This window comes from Ooceraea biroi, chromosome 8 (genome assembly GCF_003672135.1).
Source record: "Ooceraea biroi isolate clonal line C1 chromosome 8, Obir_v5.4, whole genome shotgun sequence".
In the NCBI taxonomy this organism is placed as follows: Eukaryota; Metazoa; Arthropoda; class Insecta; order Hymenoptera; family Formicidae; genus Ooceraea; species Ooceraea biroi.
In genome coordinates this window covers 6,125,222-6,138,147 of record NC_039513.1, presented here as the reverse complement: position 1 = coordinate 6,138,147, position 12,926 = coordinate 6,125,222, and the positions used below count along the sequence as shown (strand labels likewise).

The following is a 12,926-nucleotide window of genomic DNA, read 5'->3' as shown; positions in this document are numbered from 1 at the left end:
CAAAATCAATATAAAACTCCACTTTCTGAGTCCCAGAATACTATGCAAGATAAATTTATTGAAAAAATAACTGCGAGACGTGTATTATAAAGAGACTGTAAGTCAAAAACAAATTGTCGGAGCAAATTAGAAACAGAAAACGTCCATCAAATCAAGAACAATAGAGCGACAATTGATCGAATTACTCGCTCGCTTTTCGAATAGCTCTTGGTACTTCATTATCCATATTGAGCTTACAATTCGACGTGAGCAGGAACCGTAATGCGAATACAGGATTGTCTCCGGTAAATCGACTTGGTATTAACTATGAGCGTGTCATAGATAGTACGGCGAAATGAAATTCGCTCGTTAATAAGTGTCGTACGTGGTAATTAAAGTCACGCTGGTACAACGACGGCGACAGCGACGTGACGCGAATATATTATGAATACGCGAGTAGTCTAAAGTACTAAATGTAAAATTGAACGTAAGCTCGCTATATAAATTAATTAAACAGGCGTGACTGTTTTTCCTGCTTGACTGCTGCTGAAATTCATATTTCCCCGAAACTGTTCCGGTTCACTTCGTCCAAAAAGTCAAATATCTCCTTGAAAAGAAACTGAGAAACTGTCATCAGAATTATGAAATGTTGACACTTGATACTAGCTTCACACATCCTCGATTTTACTTTTGAGGTCATTTATTTTTTTCCGTTTCAATATCGAGTCAGGTCACGTTTATAATTTACAGACTACAGAAACGATATTGTCATGGAACGATCATTGGAGTCCTTCCATTTCCGTAGTAAACGTTGTTGCATTGAGAAAATCTTGGAGACGATGATTAAAATAAATCCATTACGAGTAGAAATAAGTCGCCGAGTTTTAAACGCGTTACGCGCGTGTATATATGCTCTGATTTGTCGTTGCTCAAAATATGGCTCGGTTGCGTGGTGTGCTATTTGGCCACGTTCCTAAACGGTACGCATATATACATACACACATGAGCGGATTCAAGAGTGCAACGTACATGTGATTACAGGATCGGCGCAACACGCTAAATGAAATAAACACAAATAAAAATGTTGAAATCCACAAAAGTAATGAAAAACGTGGAGAAAATATTGTACAAAAATTTACTTTGAGAATATAATAAATATTAATCAAACTAATAACTGCGATAAAAGATTAATAAATCGTCAAAGTGTTCATGCAATATGTAAACACTTTACCGTATAAATGTATCGATTTATCGAGACAAGTATGAATTTTGTAGAAAAACCAGGAAGGAAGCGATCACAAATCCTATAATCTTGTTTCTCCTTTCACATTGCGAGCGGGTGTCAGGGATCCCGGAAACGGCACTGTACGCGACGGCGGTCGCGGTGGGTAACGTTTTCAAGGGCTGGCACCAGTGTCAAGGTCGGGATTCCCGCGTTGATGCGATGATGGGCGTAATCGTTGGCCTAGGTTAGGTACAAGTCCCGGGACTTTTATTAGCCGGATGCCTTCCCGTGAAGCGCACACGCGGGAGATCTTCCACGTCAGACTTGCCGGCGCCGGTAAATCGCGCCGCAATCCTCCCTCTGTGCCGCCACCGTGTAACCCCGGTCCCGGGGTTAATATATGGGCCGCGCGAGGAAACGGGCTCGGGTGATTCACGACGCGATACGGCTGATGAAACGCACGATTATTTTAACTCTGAGAGAGAAGGGGGGAGAGAGGGGGAAAGAGAGACAGGCAGTAATTAATGTCTCGAAGAAGACGCGCAATATATCCGCGAAGAGCGCGAATCTCCCGGTATCTCCTCATACTATCGCACGTCGATAGAAAGAGGGGCGTATCTTGGGGGTAAGACGGCGGCGACCTTCACCGACGCGAAGAAAACGCGGCGGTTGTTATCGAGTGCGGCGGCGAGAACGGCAGCATGTGGGAGTCTCTTCGCGAGACATGCTATCCGATTTCCCGTTCGGATTGGCAGCTTCGGCGTCGATATTGTGTACTCGGGGAAATTGACTGCGGATCGCGCGACTTATGTGAGCTTTGCACCCCAACTTTAATATTTTTAAGTTTAGAATGTAAGAAGTGGTAGAGCATCTCTCGTTCGCAGTTTTTTGTAGTAAAAATAATTTCGTGTATTTAAAACTTAGAAATATTAAAAGATACCAAGTTCACATTGATGATCGCACGATATAAGAGGAGAGAGAGGGAATGAGACAGAGAGAGGAAATTTTTGCGACTCAGAAGACGCGATCGATCGCGTGACGTTGCAATTATTCGTGCGCACGTGTGGAGGCGTGATATCGTCGGAAACACTTGAGCAAGGTTCACCTGCTAATTAACTAAATAACACGGTTTCATTATGCAACGCGATTTACAGATTGCGATCGGCAATTACGAGCCACTTCCGAGCAGATCGCGCGTCACCATCGTCGTGGCTGTCAACGCGCAGGCGGAAGCGCGGGCGGAAACGGAAAGCAAGAAGGGCCTCGCAAGGAGAAACGTTGGGTATGTGCGAGAGTGAGTTAGGTGCGGCAAACATTTGATACGTTTCCCGCGCAATCTCGGGGATCCAATGTTTGCGCGTATGACCATTTGTCACCTTACCCCGAACAGGCTTTTTACGCGCGCGTTTCAGCGAGGGATTTCCGCAATAATACGGTAGAGAGGAGGTCCGACGCGTCGCACGAATAAAGGATTCGCGCTCTGGATAAGAGATGGCGATTTAAAAAAACGGAAGAGAAAGCGAGATGGAGAAGAAAAAATAAAAAAGGAAAGAGGAAAAAGCGAGAAAAAGGGCAGCGGGGTGAATTTCCCCGAGGCTACGACTGCTCGAGCGTTACCGGCAAAATTGGCTTCGTAAAGTCGATCGCCGCGGAATGTTCATACCGTTGTGCGTTCGTATTGCCGGTGAGTATCCACCGCCGAATTTATAATCCTACGTGCGAGAGCTTTCAAACGTGACGACGGACAGTAGCGGCGACGTGGGCGAAAATAAAAAAAAAGAAGTGCAGCGAGAGCCCTTGTGAAGAATATATCGGGCGTGATAAAGCCCCGTCAAATGTTCCTCTTATTGGCGCGATTTCTGTCATCATTACGTTAACATGAATAATTTCATCGTTGCCGAGTATGCAGCCAACTGGAAATCCAGGCATTGTATAATCGGTATAATCACGAGAAGTCCAGATTTCGATGTCGCGGGGAACGATCGCTCACCGATGAAGTCTACGTTTTACCGTGCAATGCAGTAGACTACTGTAATAATATAACTCAGTTTTTTTCTTCGGTAAATTAAGATTAGGGACGATCTCACCATTTTTAATTGTTCGTAACTAATAAACGAGCGAAGACTAAAACTGCAACAGAGTCACATCCTTGAAAATATATGTAAAGATTATTAAAATCGATGACGTCTCTTCTAAATTTTAACGTTTAGTCTTTTCTTTCTACTTAATATGTTATTGCGACTGTCAAACATTCTTTATATCACGTGAATTAAATATTCATGATTATCGGACGTCGGTTGTTCGCCAAGTTACATGACATTTGTAAATGAGGAAACTGCAAAACTGCATTCTTCAAATATTTGAACTATTCTTTAAATATTTTCTTTGAGACATCCGATAGCACAATGGTATTTTTGACGCGTACACATGTCGTGCGTCACATTAGTCACCTCGGGGACGTAACATTTTTAATCTTGAAGAAAAGATCCGCGGTGCGAAGGACGAGATCGATGATCGATGGATCGTGCGCGCATTTATCATCGCGTAGAAAAATAGACAGCGACAGGACGGGCCTATAAATGTGACATTTTGCATTAAGAATCACGAGGAATCGATCATGTGTCCGTAGCAACGGATAAAAATACCGGGTCGACAGAGCGAGATATTGCGCTTCTTTTTCACGTTTCTTATCGCTTTTTTTTACATGTCATCCAATTGAAAGTCTGACGCTACTTGTTGGCTCGCTACTCGCAATTAACACATCAGTGTCATATTAGATCTCGCCAGACTACACGTTATTTCAATTTCTTAGAAGTATTCCTGGCCTGCAGTTATTACCGAACGTTCGATATCTATAGATAATCGGGAACGAACTTGGAATCGAAAGCGGAATATGCGTCGTAATGTTTTACCGCGCGTAGCAGATGTAGCTCGTATAACGAACAAGAGATACGTCCGCGTAATTTACCTTCCCTTTCGCTGGTAAACGTCGGTAAACGACGCGAGGTATCTCGCTGGACCATCCGTTTCGCGTAACCCTTGGTTTCCGGACCGACATTACCGTAAAATTCAGAGTGTTACTGCACTCTCTCCAGTCTGCTCCTTGTCTCTCTACTCGGATCATCTTGAAGGAACTTACTTAAAGAGACACGTGTTCTCCGATTATATTTTATATCGCGATATTTCGGCTGATCGGCCATTAAGACACGATGCCATTTCGCAAAGATGGATCTATCGGATCTTGGTTTACGATTTACCGTAAACGCGAGGTATCGTGTGAAATTTTTGCACGAGAACCCCCGATATCGCGTCGACGCGCGCGGATAATGCCGTCGTGTTTTTGTCGTTGAAATAAAAGGCGGGAAAAGGCCGGAGCTGTATACGTCCCTCAATGTCGTCGGGCGTCAACCGAGCACGCGTCAACGTTCGTAAACGCTGCAGCATGGAAGGGACATTAGAAGCGAAAATGCAGAGACCGAGAAGAAATTTTTCGACGCTCTTACGGAAATTAAAGTTTTGCCAGGCGACGCGCGATAACGGCGGAACAAACTCACGTAGCTGATAATCAATAAACGTACCGCAAAAAATTCGCATAATATATAACTGAATATACAATTGAATACATTAGCACGATAAAAAATTGCAGTTGAAAGGAAAAGAGATGCAGAGTCAGCGCAAATTCACGCCAAGCACCAACGCATTGAGGAAGATACAAGCATGTGCAATATACGCGAATGCGTTCGTGTATGTGTGTTACACATGTAATCGATTTTATTCATCACGAAATACACGACACCTGTTCCGACGAAACAGCAATGACACCTATATCGATTTCGCAGCATCAAGTTTTTCCTTTGCGTTTCCTGCACACCAACTTATTCGAACTTTTGCTCCGGACGAGATATCGGTTTCCCTTTTGGAGGAGAGGGGTCGGGGCGCAAGGGATAAACCGGAGGTACTATTCTTGTAACTGGCAATCTCGGGGAAACTTCTGGCCAGTATGGAACTCGTTTCCCCGCTTGTATTACGACCACTTGTCCTTCCTAACATCTCGCCCCTGTTCCCGCGTTGATGATCCATGCGGCCGGTCGAGAGTTCGTTAGATACTATCGTAGGTAATATCATCCTTCCTTAACACATGACAAAGCGGTACCGTTTGCCTACGAAATATCGCGTACGTGCCAGTCATCGGCGATTTTCGAAATTCTCAACATGAAAGGTAAGTGGCCAAACCCATCGAATAAATGGGATCAGCCTCATTCTTATCTTTCAAAAAGAAATGTTCTCCTCTTGGAGTTTATCATCAAGGATTGTTCAATGACACGTAGAATTATGGCTTTTATCATACCGAAAAATTTCCCGAAGTTATTCGAGTCATTAGACATTAAACCGCCGATTAAAAAATTATGAAGTCACGCGTTTATTACACGTCGTTTTTGTGAGCGGCGAGTCGCGCAATCGTCTCATTATCAGCGCGATACCGGGTTCGATTAATCCGATTGCGAGCGGCACGGGTTTTCGCTTCGCTCTGTCGTTTGATCGACGTTACAACGGAGAAGAGCTTTTCACAAACTGCGCGACGATAATAACCGTAAGTCAGGTATGCGAGCGTCGACGAATATTTACGAGTTTTGGCACGGATGATCGCATACCGAGTTCGCAGATCACAAAATACTTCGCCGCGGTAAACAATTCTCTACATACTATAATTACTAGCCAGCAGTAAAAAAAAATAAAAAAAGAAAAATTGCATTTTTTCACATTTGACCTCGTTAAATAATTTTCTTGCACTCAAGTCGATATCCGTTCCACTTCTCCCCTTTCCGTGTAAACTTTTTTGTTTCAATATTTAATACATCCGCATATAAATTATCCAATCCATACTTAGCATCCACATGTTAATACTTGACGTTATGAATTATCAAATCTAGCCGACCTCTAAATTCGGAGTTTCGACAGCAGCAAAGATTGTTTCAATCTTCGCATTCATCTCCACAATTAATGACAAGATCGATGTTCCTGAGCCAAATGGAAGAAACGAAGAAATCATGGACCAAACCGCTGCGATCGTGCGTGAGCGACAGGTAAAGAGAAGAAGCGCGGGCGGGCAGTGCACATCGCGCGCAGGAGCTAACAAATTGCGTTCTCTCGCGTTAAAGGACCGAGAGAGGGACCCTTGTCGGAATTATTGAGCCCGGGTCGTCCGATCGATACCTCCTTTCCCCGACTCGTCGCCGTCGTACGGCGTGTGGATGACGAAGAGCGTGCTCTGTGCTGCCCTTTGTTAGGAGGTGCCCGCGGATCCTTCCCTTCAGGGTGCACCCGAGGGGGTGGCGTCTTCGGGCAGGCGTCCTTGTCCGCGGCGGCAAGTGCAGCTGCCGCCGGCGCGGTTCTCGCCACCTCTGATAAAACAGAGTTCACAGCCACGAGACGTCCGTACGGGCACCCGCTGCTGCCGGCCGGGAACCGATAACCGTACGTCGATTGATTACGCGCCGATAGTAAAACCTCGTGTCGTCGCAGGGGTCAGAGGGTATCAGTCAGGATGTCCATCCCCGGCGTAACGCTGTCGGCGACAGCGGTTTTTTTCACAGCGAGATTTTTCACGCGTCTCTCGATAACCCGTTTTGTCTCGTGTATGCCGCAATCAGGGTTATCACGAACCAAATGTGGGATATGATATGGCATATTTCGTAGCCGACGCTACGTCGTTAACTCGTACGAGAGCGACGGTTCGTACGTCGTCATCGCACTTTGCGTTAACTTGCGAGGCGCTTCGAGATATGCTCCAAGTTATCGCCGTATACTGCGAAATACCAGATAGTACCAAGTTTCTTTCTCAAGGTTTGGCACTTCGACGAATACGAGATGCATCTTTGACGAATAGTCGAGATCGGGAAGCGGTTAATGGAACAATTTCGCGATGATTCCCATTGATGATCTCTCGGGATTTTGCGATAAGCTCTATACGTCACTACTCGCGATTATATATATCGTTAATTATGCATTGTCTCGATATTTATAGCATTGTATCGATATCGTGAAACTTGATCTAAGTTTTCCAAACATTTTCAACCTATTACGCTTTTTGAATAAATTATTGTGTTGATTAATATTGCGATCGCCAAAGACACTTTCGCCGTGATTGATAGTCGTGATCATCGTGAACCCATCTCATTGCAGTGCCGTCGGTATGGCAGAGGACTTCGTTGATTCCTCTTTGCTAACAAGCGCCATCCGAGAAGACCTCACCAAGGATTACAGCCGGTTCTCGACGGAGGGTTCGAATTCGAATCATTCGAGACGATTCACGATTCCCGATCGCCGCATCGATGATGACTCCTTGAAGCAGGAAAGTCAAGACGAGGCGCTGTTGTTCGACTTCGACGTATTCGTCACTTCTATGGGTACTTATGATTTAATTCGGAGCTGGTTGTCGCAGATCTACCAACGAATCTCAAGAATCTGCAGTAAGTCTAAACACGCGCTCTTTGCCCTTTTATGCAGACTTTCATATCTGTACCCTTACTAACAATCGATCGATGTCGAGAATGATAACGGTAACGACGATAATAGTAATAACAAGAATGAAGCGAGACTCTAATTTCAGTGCGTTATCAAGCATTCGGCGATACATCCGGTCCTAAAACTTTGCCGTTTAAACGATTACAATTACGATAACTCGAATAAGAAACGAGGCTTACGTGATTCTCAACGCGAAATCGATTTCCATGCATTGGATTGCGTTAACTCGTATTTCGCGGCGATACTCGCTTATCGCGCCACGGAACAAGCGGCCGCGCTTGATCACGGAGATTATGCCGGAACAGTTTAAGAAATAATCGCTTCTCCGATAATTATTACGACGCAGCCGATGCTTATCGGGGTGCTATGCTTAATTATCGTCGATACTCGACACATTCGCGTAGTCGAAACACATCGAGGACTATCGCAGCTTTTAAAGAGCATATGTGATAAGTTCTTACTTCTGATTTTGTTACGACGATAAGCTCCCTGTCTTGAGTTTATCTCTGACTTCGTATAGATTTTGCTTATAACCAAGGAAAACCAAGGATTCAGCTAAATTCACGACGAATGTTCTCCCGAATGTATCTGTACTAATTAATGTTCACTAATTAATGTTTCTTACATGTCGAGCGTTGCTATGATCAAGGTTTGTTTCACTAATCTACATTTTCAGGGCTTGAATACTATGTTAATTATATGTTTGCAGTGTAGCTTTGGATTTATATGTATTGTCGATCTGAGGTAAGATGCACTCTTTATATAATACTCTATTTAGGCTGAAATTACATACATTAAATTTTCCTACAATTTTCGTACAATTTTAAAACGAATTCCTGTGATACATTGATACGAAAATATTAATGATATTATTGATATGAAAATATTAATGTTTTAATGCACAATGGTATTAGCAAACTATCGTATTTTTCCCGTTTTGACATTGTCTTACAACGGACTTTCTACGAGAGAGATATATATTAATTTTGCAGCCATTTATTGAAACGCGAAAGGATGAACGTACAGTTTCTAAATGGTGACATTTAATTCTTGCTTGTTCAGCAAAAAGCGGTAAGTCACGCTTACCGGCACGTATGCTTCAATTTGCAACAGCTGTTATTCGAGTTGTAAAATCTTGGTTACGTAGGTTCGACAAATAGCAATAAACGCGCATAAGCAACTAACTATTTCTACTTACACGACTGCGCGTGTGCATCTTGCATGATATCGCAACATTAAAAATGCCTTGTTTATTTCTTCATTTTTATCTAATATTATAATTTATTATAATGTAATATTAATAAATATGCATATCATTGAAAGTTTATTTGGAGAAAGACCGATTTTTAGTGCATTTATGAAATTTTCGAGATTTCGATATTCCATATTCTATATTCTATATTCGATTTTTATCTATGATACTTTTTTATAAATTCATATATCTCAAATAATGATTGTATATTTGAATAAAAAAATTAATTTTTTGAAGGAAGTTTCATAGCCGTTTAAATTATATATATCTTTATATATATTTTTCTTTTTTGTTAAAATAGTCTTAGACGCCAAACTTGGTACTGTCCATAAGCGTAAATTGGTCTACAATATATATATTGTACATTAGTACTTTTGCGTATCTCACAGGTATACGTAATTATATTGGGTTAACTGAAAAGTCCGTACGTATTTTTTAAGCAAAATGTAAACGCAAAAGTTTGTATTAATTTTTAAGGATTAATAATTAATACAAAATTTTGTATTCAAAGTTTGCTAAGAAGATCCGCACAAACTTTTGCACTTTGTATTTAATTCTTAATACAAAGTTTGGCGTTTGAATGTTGTTAAAAAAGTCCGCGTAGTCTTCTCCCACTGGTTAACCCAATATATCCATATGTATTTATATAACTATTGAATAGAGAGTCTTGTACGATATATTTAATATTTGATATTACAATTTCAATATTTTATATATATATGTACATGTATTGAGAAATATGAGCATGGCTTTCGCGCTCCGAAAATAGTCGTTGGTTTAGATACTGATATGCTGTAAATAAAAGTGCTCGTTAAATAGAACGATAAAGACAAAGATATAGTAGAGATAGTAGACATCACATTGATAAGGTAAGGTACTTGAAGTATCAATGAGCAGCAGGCGGATATAATGAATACGCTAGAAACGCGTTAGTATATCCATTACTTAAACAGGGTGCAAATGATCGCACATCATCGCTGTTTATATCAGACCATCAGAGAGCAAAGTCACAAACAGATTGGCGTTCTGCTCCCTGAGCGTACTTTTATCGTTACCCGACCTTACCTTCATTTTGGATAACGTTGCTACTGTCATCTTTTATCATTACGATTACGATGATCGCGTTACATGATTAAGTTATGCAGATAAAATTGAATTATCTGCAAAACGATCCGCATTTAAATCAATAATACCGAGTATTTACGTCCATTGCAGTTTGCACGTAGTTATAAAGCTGGTGCGGCTTTGAGAAATCGCATTTCAGTAACACATTATTTGTTTAATAATGTACATGTGTGTACGTGCGTGTGTTGTGTGTGTGTAAGTGTGATACCTCGCTCGCATTAAACGCCTTGAGCGATTTAGCGAGCGGGATGGAAGCCACGAAAGAATTGAGTGGAGTATCGCGATCGGTGCCGGTAGAGCGTGGTAAACGTACTCGCAGTTTGTTTACTGCGCAGTTTGAGCGTGGACGCGACACGAAAGACGAGGAAGTGGACGGGAGTGAATGACCGTGCCGAAAAACGGGCTTCCTGCTCGTACGAGGCGCGTTTCAAGAGTCACGCCAGTGAATTTTCCAATCGTCTAAACGTCCCACACCGCGTGCCACTTCACACAAATGATTTATTTTTGTACGATACGGAGGCAAACTCCAAGCGATGCGACGTGACGTAATCGCATTTTAATATTCCGTTGTGAATGGAGCATACACATCAATAAGTACTGTAATATTTCTTGTCGATATAAAAAACGTTATATAATCGCTTTTCTTTATACATACTTATACATATTTATAATGACGAATGTAAAATATACACTTTTCATCGTATACTTGAGATATTTTTTATTTATATAATAATAAAACGTAAGCATAGAGGAATCAAATTTGCCGATCATTCAGTTTGCTGATAAAATTTTATTGATGTGTGTTTGCTTTAAAGATAAGCATGCTTGAGTCGTTAAATTCAGAGCGTACGGCTTTATCACGAAGACGTGGCGCATGATTCACGTGCAAATTTCAACGTGTTGAGGCAATTGCTCTTCGTTGCGTATATTAACGCACCCGGTGACGTGTTAATCGATCACGCTACCACACGAATATATATATATATATATATACGAATATACTTACAAAGACTGTCCGAATCGACACAATGAAAAAGGTACGTGCCTTTATATTACAAAAATCCGAGGGCGAGCTCCCTCTCCTCCCCGCGCTTGTAATTCCTGCGACTATCTATCTCCAAATAGAGGAAGGCATCGAGTTGCATGAGAATGCGTGTGTTCTCGACGTGTGTGTCATCTCGCCGACAAATAAACCGAGCGATATGGAAGGCGAAGGAAAAGGAGCAGCCAGCGATCGGTCGTCGTTCGGCCACCCACATATAGTTGATCGAGACGTAAATCGCGAGTCAATTATGCAGCGACGCATCCGTAAAGACTCCTCGGGGCACGAGGACATCCAGTATACGTCCGTATCCAGCGTTTCTCAATCGTCTCCGAATCGTTCTCTGGAGAACGCTCTTCTAACGGGACACTCACAAATTGGATTTTTTTTTCTTTTTTTTTCTAAGTCGCATGAGCGGACACGTACGTTTCATCTTCTCATTGAAAACACGCTCTGCTTTAATATGATTGACGATTCGAATCTACGTTCGTGCGCTTCCGTTTATCATGCCTGATTGCTTCGTGTAATCACTCGTGAGTGAGGTAATCGCGAAAATATTTGTTTTCGACGAACACGTGAGACCAGACTCGCGACGTGCCATCGCCTTATTATCTTGGCAGACGCGGTTACGAACTTTCCACGTCCTCTTGTGTTACACATCAAGGTCGCGAATACCGTCGTACTGTCACGTAAGCGGTACGCGACAACAAAGGAACGGTGAACGAGAAATCGTGGCGGCACGTGAGACAACACTAAGTCGAGGAGGTACCGCCACGTCGTTTTGCGAAGGCAATTTCGTTCGGGCTAATCGGCTCCACACCAGCTACATCCGCACTCACTTTCGCCATTATACAAGGTGTCGAAAAATCATTAGCTCAAACATAGAAAATTGATAATGGATTGAAATAAATGGAGAAATCTTAACGCAACTGGTCGATGGGTTAAACTCATGTTTAACAGAAACGTTAATCTTCAAAGCTTATCTATTATTGCAACGTTTAATGTTGAGATTTCAGAAATTGTTGAAGAAAATAGCGTTTAACTCGAAGTAATATATTTACAAGTACGAGTACAAGATTGCAGATATAAGAAATGCGTATACATTAAACAAGAAGATATTTTGACAGAGATAAAAAAATTATTCCAGTTTCTGACGAAAATGTCATTCCGTTGAGATGCAAGTATTTTGAAGCACCCTATATAATATGGTCGTCCGACCGGCACGCAGCCAATATTGGTGCCGAGAGGGTTCCATACGCGCAGAAACCAGTCTCCCTTGGAGATCCCGATGGAACTCATCTCATTAGGTTTTACGGCCCTTTACTTTCGCGGCGGCCGAGCGCTTTTTACTACCCGGCCGTCTCGCGGCATTAATCATAAATCCATCTCCTGGGATCCTTCGTTTCGTTTCGCTGTCTCCTAGCTGTCTTTCCCTTTCACTTCGCCCTCCGACTTCGTACGTCGCATCCCTCTCTCGGCACGTCACTCGCGAAATGCAAAACTCACGAAACATGCGTCGCGAAAAGCAGAAGCGAAGGGAAAAGCACGGACACGATCGTTCGTAAATCATTTTTCGGGATTTCACATCTTTTTCTATCGTGCTTTCCACGTTAAAAATGCATTTATATTAAGTATGAACGAATAAACTCTCTATTATATACTCTATGATATACGCGAATAATATTTCTTGCTAATGCGAAAACAGATCATTAAGATGTTATATTGCGTCATGTATTAAAATAATATTTAATAGTAATCAACAATTATTTGCCACACAC

At 42.1% G+C, this 12,926-nt stretch overlaps 2 protein-coding genes across 4 annotated transcripts in view; one reads left to right on the top strand and one right to left on the bottom strand.

Annotated features, from left to right (window-relative positions):
• LOC105287880 (growth factor receptor-bound protein 14) overlaps nt 1–12,926 on the top strand; it is a 244,544-nt gene that overhangs the window by 36,289 nt on the left and 195,329 nt on the right. For all 3 annotated transcript variants that reach the window (XM_026971766.1, XM_026971765.1, XM_026971776.1), the window contains exon 3: nt 7,388–7,674. In XM_026971766.1, coding sequence (XP_026827567.1) covers nt 7,388–7,674 — 287 coding nt within the window. The remainder of the gene's footprint in view (nt 1–7,387; nt 7,675–12,926) is intronic.
• The window catches only part of LOC105287882 (SET and MYND domain-containing protein 4), a 101,785-nt gene that overhangs the window by 79,347 nt on the left and 9,512 nt on the right, over nt 1–12,926 (bottom strand). The window lies entirely within an intron of this gene.